Source organism: Pyrus communis, chromosome 5 (assembly GCF_963583255.1).
Source record: "Pyrus communis chromosome 5, drPyrComm1.1, whole genome shotgun sequence".
Taxonomy (NCBI): domain Eukaryota; kingdom Viridiplantae; phylum Streptophyta; class Magnoliopsida; order Rosales; family Rosaceae; genus Pyrus; species Pyrus communis.
The window spans coordinates 3,210,965-3,229,364 of NC_084807.1; the positions used below are offsets into that span (position 1 = coordinate 3,210,965).

The following is an 18,400-nucleotide window of genomic DNA, read 5'->3' on the forward strand; positions in this document are numbered from 1 at the left end:
TTAACCATGCCATCATGCAACTTCAAACGAACTGTACCAATCCCTTTTGTTGTGCAAGGATTGTCATCTCCCATGAACACAACACCGCCATCAAACTCTTTCAAGCTTGAAAACCAATCCTTGTGAGGAGTCATATGATGAGTACAACCCGTATCCAACACCCACTTAGTAGTACAATCAAATGATGAGGAAGTGGTTAAAGCAAAATCAGAAAAATCTGTTTCAACCTCAGCAACATTAGCTTCAGAACTTTCTTTGCCTTTGGTCTTCAATCTAGGACAATCTTTCTTCCAATGGCCCTTATTACGACAAAAGGCACATTCATCCCTTTCCAAAGGTTTTCTACCTTTAGAGTTTCCTCTAGGTCGAGACTATGATTTTTTCCTGCTAGAAGAGGATCTCCTCTCCAATGATCTACCTCTAACAAATAAAGCTTCAGAGGTACTATCATGATTTTTATCTCTATGCCTCATTTCATAATTCATCAAGGCATTTGACACATCTTCAAATTTCACAGTTTCTTTACCATGCATAATAGTGGTAACAAAATGCTCATAAGAGTCCGGCAAGGAATTCAACAATATTAAGGCCTTATCTTCATCCTTAATATCCTCATCTAAATTTAACAAGTCGGCAATCAACTTATTAAAAGCATCAAGGTGTCTAATCATTTTTGTACCTTCTTTGTATTGGAAGCGGTAGAGCTTTTTCTTCAAGTGTAGCCGGTTTTCTGCACTCTTCGTCATATACTTGTCTTCCAATTTTTGCCACAACACACTTGCCAAAGTCTCCCGCATCACAAAATACTTCTGAGTTTTTGCAAGGCACAACCGAATTGAAGAGCAAGCCCACAAATTTAATTTCTCCCATTCCATTTTCGACATAGCTTCAGGCTTCTCTCCCAAGGCGGCAAGAAGATCTTGTTGAGCCAACACATCTTTAACCTCACATTGCCACATCCCAAAGTTGTTTGTGCCATCAAACTTTTCAACTTCGAACTTTGCATTTTGCACCGTAGTTCTTGCAAACCCGGAGCTGCTTCCAAAAGGATTCTCATCTTGCCCGTCTGACATCTTTGGCAACTAGACAGTACCCAAGAGCAACCAGTGCTCTGATACCAATTGTTGTGCTAACCCGGATAGCACCAAATCAATTTTGGAACCAACTCAAGCTAACCTACAAGAAATATATCAAATATAGTGCAAGAACAAAATATAGAAGACACCAAGATTTTAACGAGGTTCCTCAACAGTCAGTGTAACTGGAGTACGTCCTCGGAGCAGTAGGAGCTCACCCAATAATCCACTATCAACCAAATGGGAGTTTACAAAGTGTTGACAATCTCACAACCCTTAACCCCAATACACCCAAAAGCTCTCACACACCAAAGAAACAAATAGAGAAGAAAATATAGTGATTAATTTCTTCTCTATACAAAGCTCAAAGCTATTACAATTACTTTGATGGATGATTACTAACCAAAGAGAAGAGCACCTTCTTCTCTTCGAAATGGGGTTGCTGCTCCAGATTTCTTCTTCTTCTTTGCCCTCTGTTTTCAGCTCTCACTCTCTCCCACAAAACAATGAGGATAATTGCTATCCTTTAATTAAAACCCCAAAGCCATCCGTGGCTTTTCCCATGGGTCAAGACAAAAAACAATTCCATGTTTTCCTCCCCAAACCAAGGAAGACACAATGATGTTGTCCACCTTTTTTTTTCTTTTCAACAAACATCATCATTCCACTTGGCCACTAATACAACAATCTTTTTATAACCAATATGTGTCAGAGATTAATGTGTCTTGCTCATAAGTAGGTTATGATTTTTAACCTTTTAGTTGGGTTTCATATCTTGCATATAGGTATTATTACCCATTCATGTATATTTGTTCCTTGAGTTAGGTTGTATGTTCATATTAGTATATTAGCTTTTTGTGAGAAGATATTAAGGTCTGGTTTGGTACAAAGGTGATTCTGAAAAAAAAACTGGTATAAAATAAAGTTGGGAGCTGTTTTTGTGTTTGGTAAACATTCAGCTTCAGTTTTTTTTCACAGTTTTTGATGAAAAAAAAGCCAAAAACAAGAAGCTGCAAAACTCAGTTTTGAAAAACCGGTTTTTTTTCACATCTGTTTTACATAAAAGTTTACCAAACACTATAATACTGCTTTTTTTTTTTTTTTTTTTTTTCAAAAGCACTTTTACAAAAAAGTTTACCAAACACTCTGCTGCTTTATTTCACAGCTGCTTATTTTCACAGTACAGCAGAAACAATTTTTTTTTCAAAGCACAACAATACCAAACCAGTCCTAAGTAGATTGAAAATAAACCAATTTTGAAATATTCAAAATTCAAAAAATGCATGAAATTAGAAGATTTTAATTATCTTTAATATTTTAAAAAATATATTAAAAAAAAAAGAGAAAAGATAAAACTGAGCTTAACCTAATAGTTGCCTTAATTTTTCAAACAAAAATATTACTCTTACCCATTAAATGTATCATCTTTCTAATAGAAATGAGACTCACATGCATCGAATGACTCTATATCTGTTAAAGAGATGATATAAATAATGTCACAACTAAATGATAAGTATAACATTACTCTTTTTCGAATCCAAATGTTAACGCCCTCACTAATTTAATCCAACACGTCTCAACTTTTGTTTTGCTTTCTGAAAGTGGATTGTGTGAGCCTCTACTCAAGCCCAAGTTGCGAGCAAATGTTGCCATATTTGGCAGAAATGCATACCTTTCTCATCCATTCCTCTCCTTATTCAAGATTTTTAGATGACAAAGCCATATTTCATTCATGATCTATGGCGTATGCATGAATTTAATTATATTTGGCTTTCCACTCAATCTCTACTGTGTTTTTAGTAGTATGTAATGTATGTGTATCACAACCGGATATATGCTATCTTCAAATATATCTTTTTTTTAGACTATGTTTGATCTAGGCTATAACCGCTAGCCTCTAGATGGGGTTAGACCCTCAGAAGCCACGTCAGCAACTTCGACTGAAAATTTGACAAATTTGACAGCAGAGGTAATGTAGGACACACCGAAGTTTAATTTGTCGGATAAATTGGGACCAAAATGAATTTTATCGGATAAAGTGACATTACGATTACTAAGGCCTAAAAGCAAAACCCCAAACAAATACGATACACTCTTCAAACCATCCATACAGGAACAATAAAGGGAAATTACCTGTACACAATTTTTCCATTTTGCACTCTTCCTATGTGCCGCTTCTTTTAATTTATTCAAATTAATGATAAGAATTAAATAAGGGTGTGTAGAATAGGAAAAAAAAAGCGGATGAAAATTGTTTCCGATCAATAGTATTAGTACTAGAAATTGGTGTCTGCACGTTCTTGCAGGATTGAAATATGTATGAAAAATTATGTTGAAAGATATAAGAGATTGTGTCACAAAAGATTAACACTATTTACATTGAAAATGTTAGATGAATTGTTATGTACAAAAAAATTTGATCCACACAGTCCACATGGGTAGTTCATGTCGCCTTGGATTGATAGTATTACTTGATCAAAAGATCATAGAACTTTGTCCTACATACACGCCAAAAAGATTAGATTGACACATTCTACACCTGGGTAGTTTTTGTGGCTTTGCATCGATAGTAATATTTACATACAAAAGATTACGAAACATTATCCTGTTTACATGCAAAAAATGACAAACTATTGTTCTATTTACATTAAAAAAAGATCCTAAAAGTTGTTGACTGGAAGATGGTTTCCGTTGTGAATGCAGGTTTATTGGCTTCATTGAAACTGTGAATCAAGAGACTGAATTTATATTGTATATGAGATCCATGACATCAGATTTATACCTGATTTGGTACAGAGGTGATTCTGAAAAAAAGCTGCTATAAAAAAAAGCTGGGAGCTGTTTTTGTGTTTGGTAAACACTCAGCTTCAGCTTTTTTTCACAGTTTTGGATGAAAAAAAGCCAAAAACAAGAAGCTGCAAAACCTAGCTTTGAAAAACCGGCTTTTTTTTACATCTGTTTTACATAAAAGTTTACCAAACACTCTAATACTGCTTTTTTTTTTTTTTTCAAAAGCACTTTTACAAAAAAGTTTACCAAACACTCTGCTGCTTTATGTCACAGCTGCTTATTCTCACAGCACAGCAGAAGCAGCTTTTTTTTAAAGCACAGCAATATCAAACCAGCCTTTATAATGTAAAGAGAATAAGTGGAAAACGAGCATTCTTATCTGTAAAATCAACTTGCAGAGGTAAGCCATTAAAATCAAGTGTGTTGAGGAATTCAGTAGGATACATTATATTAAGATTCTCAAAATTTCTAGAAGATGGGCATAAAGAATTTGAACTTAATTTGACTAGATAACAAATTTATGGCATAATCATTTATCTCCGTTACAATATTATTTTTTGGTGTAACAATAGCTCGCTCTCTCATAAATATTCAACATTGGCAAAAATGGTTTCCAAAATTTGGATAAGTTGCTGAAAAAAATAGAATGAATAAGATGAGAGTGTAAATGAATGAGTACGCCATATTGGTTCTTAGAGGTACCGTTTGGTACGTGGGACGGGACGGAACAGAATGGGACAAGGCGTTCCGTCCCACGTTTGGTGCGCCTAAAACGGGTGGAACGAGCTGTTCCACGGGACGAGTTTTGGGTGAATTTTCGTTCCACCTCACCCCCCTATAACGACTCGTTCCACATCCGTGGAACACAAAATTATAACCTCTCCGTCTCCTTCTTCTTCCTCCTTGTTTCCATCCGAGGGCATCTTTGCTCCCGCTCTATTCCGTTCCGTCATGTCCCGTCCCGTCCCGTTCCATTCCGTTCCGTCCCGTCCCGTCTGCATACCAAACGATACCAAAGAGATGCCAGACTCAAATGTAATATCAATGAGAAAAAGGAAGTAAAGGAATACCTACTAAGTTCTATATGCAGGCAAGCTTAACCATATCGAAGCTACTTGGCCAGAATTTGTAGTGACCCACGGAGACTAAGTGGCATACAGCAACAGCACCTCCATATGTGCCACGATATATATAACCATACTGCAAAAGTTATTTCAAACGCACTACTGTGTATATCTGCACAACTAATAGAGCCATTAAAAGATAAAAGCAATTATCTTATTTGATGCTAATTACAAAACCTTGGCATATGTAGGCTTTGATTAAAAAGTTAAGTACTTACCAAATGATTCCAGTTGCAAAAATGCATGGAATATCTACAAGGTTCCCGATAAATCCAGAATTTTATTCTCTCTCTTCCTCCGTTTTCCCTGCACCCCAAGAACAGAAAAGCGATTTAGTGCCTCGTCATACCCAAACCTAGCAAGCCAAGTACATTTTAGACCATAGAACATAGAAGCAGTAGTCATAGTGAAATATAGATATTTTCGGACTAATATCTAAGTTCTTTTTTTTTTAATCAAATACGATTTCTCATTCGAATTGTAATATTCCACATGTATCTGACAACCTATAAGTCACATTAGAAAGATAGCTATCATGCAAACCACTTGACAACACATATTTAGAGAATTAATCAGTTGTGTGCATTTGAGTGAATGGTATCATATTTGATCTTAGGTGCAAAATTATATTCTACTGAAAGAAGTATACTGTCTGCAATTTTGTTAAAAAAATAAATAGTTTAATATTAGAACAATGCCTTTAAACCATGAACATTTAATGTGGAAAAATTGGAAGTTGAAATCAGTGGAAAACGACATAGGATAGAGGATAAAATTCAAACAATGTTGTGATCAAAGTTGGAACTCCGTTGAGAGTTCAACAAAAAGATCAGTTGAAAATGCACTCACAGACCAACTTCAAAGAAAATATAGTGTCAAATGACTGTGCTAGGAATAGAAAAAAGCAAACTTTATGTGGAAAGTGAAAATTTACCTGCAGACCAGCAGCAGCAAAAGCAGACGGAATACGTCGTGAGTTACTGCCAAAGTGAGAGAGAGGAGAGATGAAAGATGAGTAATTAGTTAAAGCTATAATTTTTTAAGCATGTTCTACAAATTGAATCCTTTAGCTATCACATTAACATGCTTGGAATGAACAGTATGCATAAACGTTGTTAAAAAACAAACATAGATGCAATATCACCAAAATTATCTCCCTATTATTTTGTATTGTGATAAGATTTATACTAAACCGTGTTTTGACCAAAATTTAATAATAAAAATACCACCGCAGTAACATGAGAGAAAGAGTTGACTTCTACCCCCAAAATCATAAAATTAGAAAGAAACAAAAAAAAAAGAAAAAGGATTTTGATAACATTGTATCTTAAGAAACCCCCCAATTTCGAGGGATAACTGCTTAATGAAATGATCTTAGTAAAATTTTCAGTTTATTGGTTCTTCTGCTTTATGTTACAACCATTTGACAATATAGTTGCAATGCAATATGCATCCAAGACCAACCCATCACATTTGAAAAATTGTAAAATCGAAATGTGTGTCGTAAGACAAAAAATGAGAGAAGAAGAATAACTACTTTTTATTTAACGTCTTTCTTCATTATGATTGCTTTCTTCATTATGATTGCTTTATCGTACTTTACCATCCTAATTTCTACTCTTATCTTTCTAAAGTTCATTATCTAGAGAAGTCCATTTAAACTATTCCAACTGATTCCTTCCAATCTCTTGATTTTATGATCTCATTGGAAATCATATAAAGACAAATCCTATTTTGTAAGCTATTTCTGCAAGTATTTTACGATTAAGAAACAACTGTAAACACATAAAAACACAAAACAAAAAAACCTAGACATCGTGTCAGTGTGTGTGGGCGTGCATGTTTCTCCCATACCTTTTATCAAACAGGTGGCATGTGGTGCTACTACGCATGATTGAAGATTGAGTACCTGAAAATCATAGGACTCAAAAGTCATATTAAAGAAGAAAGAAGAAAAAAATATGACATGAATACTCAAGGATAGGCAATCAAAGTGAGTCCAGTGAACCCGCCTAAAATTGGGCCGATAACCCACCAGGAAACCCAAATGAAAAACAGAAAGAAGACCCAACTTTAATCTTAAGTAATGTATATGTTGGATTCTTCCATATTTATGAAAACAGAAAATATGATATGAAAAAAATTTCTTTCTTGTAGTTTTGAGGATGTTTGGGGTTAATTCATGCTCTTGTGCCAAGGAAATAATCTGTCAAATTCAACCACAAATGAGGTTAAGATTATTGTCAATAGCTAATACAACATACACTAAGAAGGTTCTTAACAACGAAGAAATAATCTAAAAAATCATACTCAACCTGCATTGCTGAAACGAACACTATAGCTTATATACATTCTCAATGTCCTCTGCAAGTTGTCTCTCCAATGGCTCTGCAATCTACAAAAGGTTTTTAGGAGATTATAATTTAAAAACTGAATCACATAAAATTTCTAAAATTAGGTTGCTTCTTACCATGGTTATTTTATTCTTATTGGGTGTTTCAGCAAAACATTTCATTGACAAAGACTACACCACTGTTTCACAAAATGAAACAACAGGATCAACCCGCATCAACATCGGGAGTGAGAATATAACTATCGATTATGTTTTTAACATATAAATAGGCAAAGAGTTATAAATACCAAACACAAAATGGACAAAATATTTTTACAAGCTGTCTAAGTTTATATAATTTACAAAAAAGACATAATCAAGTGAGAGAAAAAAAGAAAAAAGAAATGAAATAAAAAAGAAGAGCTGAAAAGCCAAATGGAAGGGATGATCACGTCTGCCCTGCCCAATATATATATATATTTTTTTTCTCCCACTTCGCATCATGACCTCTCACTTTCAGATTGGACTATCTTTTCTGCCCTGCCCAATATATATATATAAAGCCTTTAAGAGAAGGGATTTCATTTTAAAAAAAAAATAGGGACATCTTCTTAACCATTAGATTTGGTTTTAATGAAATTATGTAGTTAAAATTTTGTAGCCTGTGATTTAATCTTAACTACATAATTTCATTAAAGTCAAATTTAATGGTAAAAAAGGTATCCCTATTTTTCAAAAAAAAAAAAAAGAATTCCTTCCCTAAAAGTGCCTGTATATATTTCTGCCACTTTGCATTTAGTATCTCTTTTGTGGGTTGCTTTTTTCTTTTGGCTTTTCTTCAAAGGCTTCGGATGTAGCAAAGAGGGGAGTGCATGCTGATGAGAGACGCGAGGCCGTGAAGGACAAAACAGACTTCTTACTGCATCAAAGTGTACACATTATGGGAGCCAAAGCAGAAACCAAGGGTATTTCCGCCTTTCACTGTTGTCCAACATTGCTATCTCTCACATAATGAACAGTACATTTATGCTGAGCTTGAGTAGGTATAAATATAACGTGCTTCTTATCTCATGCCACACCATTAAGGTTCAAATGTACAAGATACGTATATTATTATGGGTTCTTCGTATTTGGTTCAATGAATAAAATGATGGATTTTTACCAATGCATTACGGCTTTGAAATTCTTCATTCTCAAAATTATTGTAATAATTTGGAACTCTCTCTCCTTTCCCTAATAATAGTAAAAATATTATTAAAAAAACACATTATTTTAGTTTTTTTTTATTTAGTACAAATATTACAGCATAACAATCTAAATCTTATTCTTACATGATGAATTACACCATATAATGCAATACCTAGCCAATAATCACTGCTAGAAATTCTCAAATCTCTAAATAAAATCATAAGACAGCAGCAACAAAAGCAAATGAACTTCAATGATGAATCCCAAACTTCAAATGAAGTACACCACCTACTAATTCTATCTAGTTTCCGATCTACTTCTTCGTTTCCTGCACGTACTTCTCCATTTCGTTCAACCACAGGTCTGCAAACTCACAACCCTTCCAAGCCTCAAACCACGGCCCTCCGCGAGTATAGTGTATCGCCTTTGGGAAAGTTTCCGGATCATTCTCAACAACCTGGTTGTGCCCCTCAAGAAAGTTCCAAGTAAATGGGATGGACCCGATTTCTTCATCCTCAAGCCACTGAAACCTATGAAGAAAAGCGCCTGTTTGCGTATTCACAACCTCGGGTGTCAACACTTTGTTTTTGGGATGTCCGCAGTTATACAACACCATGGAAGACCAATTCTTCCTTGGATACACAGTCTGCACTGCTCCATCCATTTTTGTCGTCTCCTTTGGTGTGTAGTCATGTTGAACACACATTATGGCATATTTGTCATCAGTCAAGTCTCTCAGTTCCTTAATGTCAGCAAGGTAAAGAAAATCACAATCCACAAACACTGCCCAACCTTCGTAGTTCGCCAAATGTGGAGTCAAAAACCGGGTAAAAGAAAACTCGGTGCTCTCTAGCTGTTCCCTTTCGCGCCAGTAAAGGCCATTCTTTCTGAGGTCCGATTGTTTGATTGGTATGATCTCAACGTGGATCGAAGATCGCTGTAGTATTGAGTGTCTACAAACCTCGTACGCAATGTCTTCGCGTGAATCGTAACCCACAAATATCTTGAAGGGGTTGTCCTTCTTCATGTCTCCATTACAACTCACTGGATGAACCTTCTTATCATTCAAACTCATCTTACTTGATAAAGATTGTACTGCAATCTGTTCAAAATTTTAAAAAGAAGAAACAATTAAAATAATAATCAAATAATGAGTTAATAAAATACTCATTATAATCCCAATCCATGAAGTCAAGTAGTGGAATTCAAAGTAGCCCAAATACTAGTAGTCCCCTTGGACGAACTGCAAGAGTGCAGAAGGAACATTTTTAGTCAGATATACACCAGTACCAACCCATTCTACAATTTACATTTTCTGCCAAATACAAATTTAGGGTCAGTTTAGTATCCTATTAAAAAAAAATCATTATTTCTTAAGAACATCTCCTAAAAACAACTTTCTTTTAAGACTCGAAAACTTGTTTGGTTTGAGATTTAAAATTGTTTTTAAATCTTAAAACTTAAATTAGACAAAGAGATCCAAAAAGAGGGGGGTTGAAAAGAGAGAGAAAGAGAAGAGAGAAGAAAAGAAAGAATGACAGGATCGGAAGAGATAAAATGAAGAGAGAAGATCGGCAGAGATAGAGAAGGAGGAGAGAGTAACAAGAAACAAAAGAGAATGAAGAGAGCGGATTGAAAGAGAGAAAATTGGAGTGAGAGGGGTGGACAGAGAGAAGAAATGAGTGGGCCTTTAAGTTTAAAAACTTAAAAATTTCATTTTTGGTGTTTTTAGAGAATATGTTATTTCTTAAATTAATCTTGAATTCAACTTTTGAAGATAGTCCTATAAAACAAGTTTTCAAGGTCTAAAACTTAAAAAGTGTTTCAGTTTGAAAAATTAGATTCAAGTAGAATACTGAATAAGCCTTTACATTTTAATCAGATTCTAAAGCACAAATGAACAAACTAAATCCCCCCTTTCTCTCTTTTTTCGTCTGAGCAATATTCTAATCTAACATAAAATGCAAGGAGGGGTATTTGTAGTGGGTGTAAAGGTGGGAGTACATTGCTCTAGCCAATTTGGCAATGCTCAAGTCTACAACAGACCAACACATTTTACGTTTTCTGCTAAACTCAACTTGGGAAAGCATGCATTTTAGCCAGATTCTGCAGAACGAATTACGAACCTCAGGAAGGTGCAAGCCAAAAATATTTCCAATAAAATCATTCCTCAAAGCTAAAAAATGATGACTACCATTTGAAGTAGAAAGAAACGTACCTCTTTGGCTCAAGTGAGTCACTCACTCTTGTTGCTTTGCCTCTGCAGATTGCAGGTGTTTCCTTGTGGCTTGGTTTTAAAGGCACGAGTTGAAACAATGAGTTAATACATAACGATAAGATGGGATCAATTGAGATGGCAAGCTCCAACTGCTGTGCTACAATTGCACATGAGCATGTCAGGCTGTCACATTAATTTTTAATTTAATTTTCATTTTTTTTAGTAATTTGCATGAAAGGAGATCACCGCTGTCGTAATGTTCCATTCCAATAATACCAAAATATTATTGGCTCATCAAATCCAAAGATCTTCCGGAAATTGCATGGTCACTTGGCCAGTATTGAAAGAGAATTAATGTTCTGTCGTGTTCTTGAGATGTATTGGCAAATCAAGCTATGGTAGAGAGTTATAAAACCCACCGACACAAAGTCACCTCCCCTCTTCTTGTAGTTCCCTTTAAATAAAACATTACAAAGAGATCTCTCTAACGATCTTGTTACTATATATACTCATCAAATAATAACTTAAAAAGAGTAAAAGTGCAAAAGTTAGATACAAGATTGACCGTAGTTATGTTTTAAAAGTAGAAAAATCATCAACTACTGTATTGATTATTATTATTATTATTTTAATTTAGTTTTTTAGCTAAAATGGTTTTTTAGATTGACATAACTTCTTAATTTGGTCATTGAGATTTGAAATCGATAGAAGTGATTCCTGAATTTGTCCGTTATCAATCATTTTAGTCATTCCGTGAAAAATTTTGTTGCACATAATCGACAATCGCAAAAAATCACCATCACCATCACTACCACCTCTGCTACCACAACATTTTCATGCCCATCACTCCCGCTCCCAGTCCTGCAACAATCACGGTTGCCACCACCACAATCACTAGCACTTTCCACTACCACATTTGTTGTATACCACTTCCCATTTGTAGATTGATAATTCTAAACTTGTATATAAATTCCATTAAGTTTTTAGGTTTCCCAAATAAGAAACTTAGTATGTTACAAAAAATTAAATTCCATTATTTTGAAATTCTTTAATACTCCTAATAGGTTTTAGACTTTAGGTTACAATTGGACTTCAAAGCATGAAACTAAAACCTCCTCAAATAGAAAAAAAATCACGGAAAAATACTAGTCCCTCTACACGAACTTACTGATGTACTCGAAGCCACGGAAAAAGATTACCACTCAGTTGCGTATGCCCACTAGATTGGTCACTCTCACGCTCACCCATATCCTAGCGACCCGTCGTCTTCCTCTAAAGCCAACTGTTCCACGTTAAGAACGTGAGCTGACTTGAAAACAATCTTCACGTTGGCTAATATGATTCCACCATACTATTGTGACCCTAAGATATTTGGTATTCTTGGAAATAATTTTGTTAATGCTTCAAAAAACTACCATGAACATCTTACCTCAATGTTTTATAGATGAGAAGGTGTTCCACATCAAATCAAATCATTGTTCTAAAGATCACCGCCTAGCACAACTTAGGTCTCGATTAGGCATTAGACTGTTGGTCAACACCCCGATTAATTCCTAGGCGTTTGAAAATTAAGGAAAGGTGCCTAGACCTCTTTAGCGTCAACTAGGTGACCGCGTAGCCTGCCTAGACTCACCCAATCACCCGTCTAGGTCGGGACTCTTATTTAGACAAAAACTCAATAAATTTCATTTGAATTTTATTTTTGTTCAATAAATTGTAAGAGACTTGTTAATATTTGAATAAACATTCATTATATGCTTGTTCCTTCAAGGGAAATATCCCCAAAATGGGACAATTTCTTAATCTTGGGACAGAAATAGGACAAACCGACCATGCACAAGTCATGCACACCATGCACAAAATCGAAATTTCTAAAATACCCACATATAAATACTAAAAATCATTAGCCCATTGCATCATTGTTCTCATTTGGAAAAAAGGGCTATCAAGAGAGCTTTGTGAGCCCTGAGTTTCTGGGTTGAGCTCTCTGAGCTCTGATTTCGAAAAGAGAGAAGTTTGAAGAGAGGCAAGAAGAGTGAGCTAGGTTTTGTACCATATTTTTTGTTTTGGCCAGAAAGTTCCATTTTTTCTTGCGACTAAAGATTCGACTGGCATAGTAAGGTAAGGTGTTTAGTTTCAAGTTCTTTCCTCAATGATTTATGGAATAAATGGGTTGTTTATCTGATGAATTAATAGTTAGAAGTTAAATTAAGGTTTGTGTTTCATGCTGGGGTGTATGAATTGTGAAATAAATTTCAAGTTTTGACGTGCTAGAAAATTAGGATGGAACAATTTCTGGTTCAAGTGTCATGCCTCGATCCCAAGATATGTCCAGGGTCGACACGTGACGTCACCAATTCCTGTTTATTTATCAAGTCTCGCTCCTGAGATAAAACCAAAAAAATAATCAATGATTCAACATGTAGTAACTTTCTTTTATTTCATGGCTGCATCTAACCTTTGTGTTAGACTGCTTACGTACCCTAAATAGGGGTTAAGCCATTCGTAGTTCACCTGTCGTTAAACTCTAAATTTTTCTCAATATACTTCCTAGCAGAGCACATAACGTACCACATTATATAACAACTATATACTAACCGAGATTTATCATTTTGTCATTCACTTATATCACATGCTTTTCCAACACCAATCCACAAACATGTCCATTGATCAATTCATGAATCAAAGATGCACGATGTTATCATTTAACTATGATAATCAATCAATGAGATAACATATCATTTCATGAGTTTAATAAAGGAACTCCACATAATTTCCTACTTGGATTATAAGAAATAACATGGTAAATCTAATTCATACTCACAATGTCTACTATGGGTAATTCTTGTTCACTCGAATCTAGGGTTCCGTACTAACCTTATGGCAATAAGCAAAAGTAGGGATTCTGGACCACTCAACGAAATCCAACTAAAATACGGTCGCCAATCGAAATGTACCAAGTACAACTAATTCTCATAACCCTAAGTAGGTAGTGATAACATAATCACCCCTAGAATACGTATGGTACCCCATTATGGATATACCAAGCAGAACCATAGGCATACTCTGAGCGTGTAGGCAGTGATCACCCATCGCGGATATACCAAGCATGATCACCCTTGAAATACGCATGGTCCCCTATCGCGGATATACCAAGCAGAACCACATCCTAACTCTAGGTAGTGATCACTTATCACAGATATACCAAGCATGATCACTCCTAGTCCTAGAATGCGTATGGTCCCCCATTGTAGATAAACCAAGCAGAACCATATGCATAGTCTAATAATGTAGGCAGTGATCACCCATTGCATATATACCAAGCATGACCACTCCTAACATATGTACAATGTCACGCCCCGATCCCAACATACGTTGAGAATCGACACGTGATAAGGAAAATAACGTTCGTTGAATACGGTATAAGCGACTGAATGAAATACTTTAAATGATAAACCAAAATAATATGAAGGTGACTAAGTTCTCCACTTGATATTTACAAATATGTACATCCCAAAAAGAAGTACAACCTTCTCCAAACTAAAAACAAGTTCGAGGTGCTCAAAAGAAAGTCCCAAAATAAAAAGTACAAGAGTGAATCAAGGGTAACCTAACGCTCCAAGTCTCTGATACCACACTGCTACCCCCACCTACAAACGTCTCGAAGTCTACTCAACCTGTCACTTGTATGGTCAGTGCCTACACCATCGAAATGGTACATCAACAACCATCAACACAATTAAGCTGCGAAGCTCGTGTGAGTGACAATAATACCAAGTATGTGAGACAAATATTAAAACCATCCATCAAACACAATTTATAAACATTGAATATAATTAATTGATAATAATCAATACCAAACCTTTGAAACTCCGAAGGAGTCATCTGGACATCCAAAAGTTCATTTGAAACAACCATAACATTTCACACCCATATTCACATACACACAATGAAAGTAGAATTAGGGGGACACAGTTCATCCAAAGCCTACACCTTTGCAACTATCTCAAACCAAACTCAATGAACTAAGGTGGATACAATCCCGGACCATCACTTAACGGGATCGCGGAGTAAGAGGGATTTCGGACCATCTCTCAACGGAATCCGAATGGTTACGATTCCTAACCATCACTCAACGGAATCGCGGAGTAGGAGGGATTCCGGACCATCTCTCAATGGAATCCGAATGGGTACGATTCCGGACCATCACTCAACGGAATTGTGGAAAGCCAACACCCATAAGGTACAACGGTTCAAAAAACTGAGACCAACACAAGTTACCTCATTTACAAAAGCTCAACCAAGAGAAGTAAGGTATAAATACTAACTTTTAGAACGGATCAACGAAACGGAAATGAAACAATATCGAAGCAGCAAATCCCCAATGGGTTAACGACCCACCACTAGCCCTCACATTTCATCACATCATGACAATCAACAATATACATCATATTTCAAAATGTAATAGTCGAATCTCATTTCATAATCTTGAATCAAAACTAGGTATTAACATAATAATTCAATAGAAATATATTTATAACACTAAGTCATACCCTCACAGAGTAGTAATTACGAAAGCAAGGTAATCACTAATATCACATATATTAAAGTCCCTCACCTGGAGCCTGCGCTAATGCACCTTAGCACGAGAGTCAAGGCATCAAGTTCTATCACCTCCTGAACAAAGCACAAGTCCACATTTAGATTTCCTTCGATAATTCACATAATCAAAAACTCTTATATGTCTCCCACAACACATTTAATAAAGGGATCAAACCGTTGTTCTAAGGTAGGGTCCATGATCTTACGTCGTTTACTCCACAAGATCCAATCACTACATTTTCACTAGTAAGTCCCTAAGGTCCTTAAACAATATCTACCATAGCACACTAAAATGTGGTGTCAATTCAATGGTAAGATCGTCAATTGTTAGAATAATCAAGTGGCGGACCTTATCGATAATATATTCAATCAACAACATTTCCATAACTCCAATGTCACACAACAAAAAAATTTGACCTTTTTTCCCAAAAAAATCTCAAATTTTACAAGAGCGAATATCACAACAAGTAGAATAAACTTTATACCTGTGGCTGAGAAGGCCCTCAAATTGGTTCGCACCCAACGAAACCCTAAGGTGGGTGTTCTTCAATTCAGCTTCTTTGGTGTTCCAACGCCCCAACCACCAGTTGGGTCTTGTTCCTGGGTCCAAGGGAAGTTGAATAAGGGTGATAGTGAATGGTGACACTCACCGGAATGACGAATCGCCGTCGAGAACCCCTGGGTTCTCCGATGGAGTTTTACCTGAAGTAAGCCTCAACAAACTTGATTTTTGGTGGAGATGGAAGGAAGGAGATAGTCGAGCAAGTTATAGGTGAAGTAGACAAGAAAGTCAGCTGAGAACCGGAGGAATTGGCTTGAAATTAGCGGGTTTGAAACTAGGTTGGTGAAGCATACGGGTCACTAACTAGGGGGAAATGTATGCTTCTCACCTCCCTCAATGGTCCTTTATAACCTTCTAAAAAAACTGATTGGTCCCTAAAAAAAAAACCTAACTTAACCTTTACCCACATGCGGGAATTTAATAATTCCCACAATCTAAAGTTCACAATTCAAACGTCTGTAACTATACCGTTATAATTCGGACACGCAAACGGCTTTCGCCTATGTATTCGTGGATTCGAGATCTATTAAAAAAAACTAGTTGTAACTTCCAAATGTCAACGAGAGATAAAGATTGATTATGAAACTTCCAACTCGATACCAAATCAATTTCCAAACTTAAAATTAATGGAATTAAAATTAACTAATAAAGATCACGTAATCACGAAATACGAATTTAAAATACGGGGTACATAATGCATGGTGAAATTTTGGGGATGGGATTTCACATACAGTTCTTCATCGCGGATATACCAAGCAGGATTGTATCTTATAGCTCTAGTTAGTGACCTTCTATCGCGGATATACCAAGCATGATCACTCCTAGAATGTGTATGGTCCCCCATTATGGATATATCAAGCAGAACCATATGCATAGTCTAATCGTGTAGGCGGTGATCACCCATCGTAGATATAATAAGCATGATTACCCCTGTAATATGTATGGCCCCCTATCATGGATATACCACGTAGGACCATCCATGTACCACTGTTACATGGTGAAATCAGTTCAACGCGCAACCTACCCTTACCTCAACCCCTATGATTTACAACGTAAGCACTTGTACTATCAACTTCTCATGGTCACTAACTATCTTGTCATACAAGCATATAAGTTCTACATAATATTTCTAACAAAATTTTAGGCTCGCATTTCTATATTAGCAATCGTATATTTCATTCATATTATCTAGAAGTTCAATAAACATGTATAACACAATAAGGTGCCACTTGCATCTAAATCGAGGTGCACATCACTTAGGATAACTCCCTAACTAAGATAGGCCCGATAGGCTCCACTAGGTCTCTAGTAATGCTACTTTTAGTACTAAAGAACGCTTCAGAACATCTTGACCAAAGTCAACCCTTGTAATCCAATCAGGAATATCCGTCTACCGGATTTCAGATCCATAAGTTCCTAAAGTTCTTAAATATTATGTACAAGAACATACTAAAGTTTGGTGATGATCCAACGGCCATATCATCGTTTGCTACAATGGTCAGGTGGTCTTCCTTACTGAAATTAGGTTCAAATGATAGAATTTCACTAATTAGGTGTCAAATGTGGAACCAAGGTATCAAATGTAGCCTAGAAGGATTAAGTGGCTCCTCAGGCTATGCGTCGCCGCACGCGGTAGCCGGACCTAACTCGCCAGAAAATTCACCAAACTCAAAAAATTCCCAAATTATACCAAACTGAAGCTCGTGAAGAGATGAGTAAGTTTTATACATGCATCGAGTTCCAACTTGGCCTGGAAATGGTTTGAAATTCCGACGAATCGTCGGAAACCCTAAAATAGGTGAACCTCGATTCATCCTCTCCAGTGCTTCACCGCCCATAAACTTGTTTAGGGTTTGTTCCTGGCCTCAAGAAGAATGGTTTGATGGTGGTGGTGGTCGACGTAGCTTTCAAGATCGGCAAATCTCTGCTGTGGCACCCTCGGAACTGAAGGGTTTCGTTCTTCACGAATTCAAGGTTAAATCCAATGAAGTTTGGTTGGAAATGGAAGAGGGGAAGATGATGGTTAGTTTGTAGGTGGTGGCGAGTTTTGGGTCGCTGGAAAATCAACGGAAAAATGTCGAAAAAGTCGCGCAACAGGTAGGGTTGTGCGGGTTCGATGAGGGAAAACTCCATTCTCTCCCTTCCCATCCTTTCCCTCTTTCTGATTGATCACTCTCTCTCTCCCCCCTCATTTTTCTCATTTTCTCCCTCTCTCCCACTGCCATTTGGCAAATTCTAGTCTTTCTCTATTTTATTTTTATTTTTTAAATGCCTATAATTTCTTCGTTTCAACTTCGATTTAGGAACAGTTTCTGCCTACTCTTTCATGGGATTGAACTTTGTCCAATTGTACTTAGTATGACCTCATAAGGTCTACAGATTTTTAACGATCACTAACCTAAATTCAAACTTCGTAATTAGTGTAATTAAAATCTAAATTTAATAAAACTCAGATAAATTCCTAAAAATGATATAAAATCTCGCTAATACATAATACAAAATTTTCAA

General features: G+C 36.2%; 1 protein-coding gene across 1 annotated transcript; it reads right to left on the reverse strand.

Moving 5' to 3' along the window:
- Positions 1 to 8,823: 8,823 nt before the first annotated feature.
- LOC137733565 (protein CDI-like) lies at positions 8,824 to 9,585 on the reverse strand. The gene has a single exon (XM_068472701.1). It carries the CDS (start codon positions 9,583 to 9,585, stop codon positions 8,824 to 8,826), a length of 762 nt encoding a protein of 253 aa, XP_068328802.1.
- Positions 9,586 to 18,400: the final 8,815 nt, after the last annotated feature.

Coding starts and splice junctions, on each gene's coding strand:
- LOC137733565 (XM_068472701.1), bottom strand. CDS start 9,585: ATGAGTTTGAATGATAAGAAGGTTCATCCAGTGAGTTGTAATGGAGAC.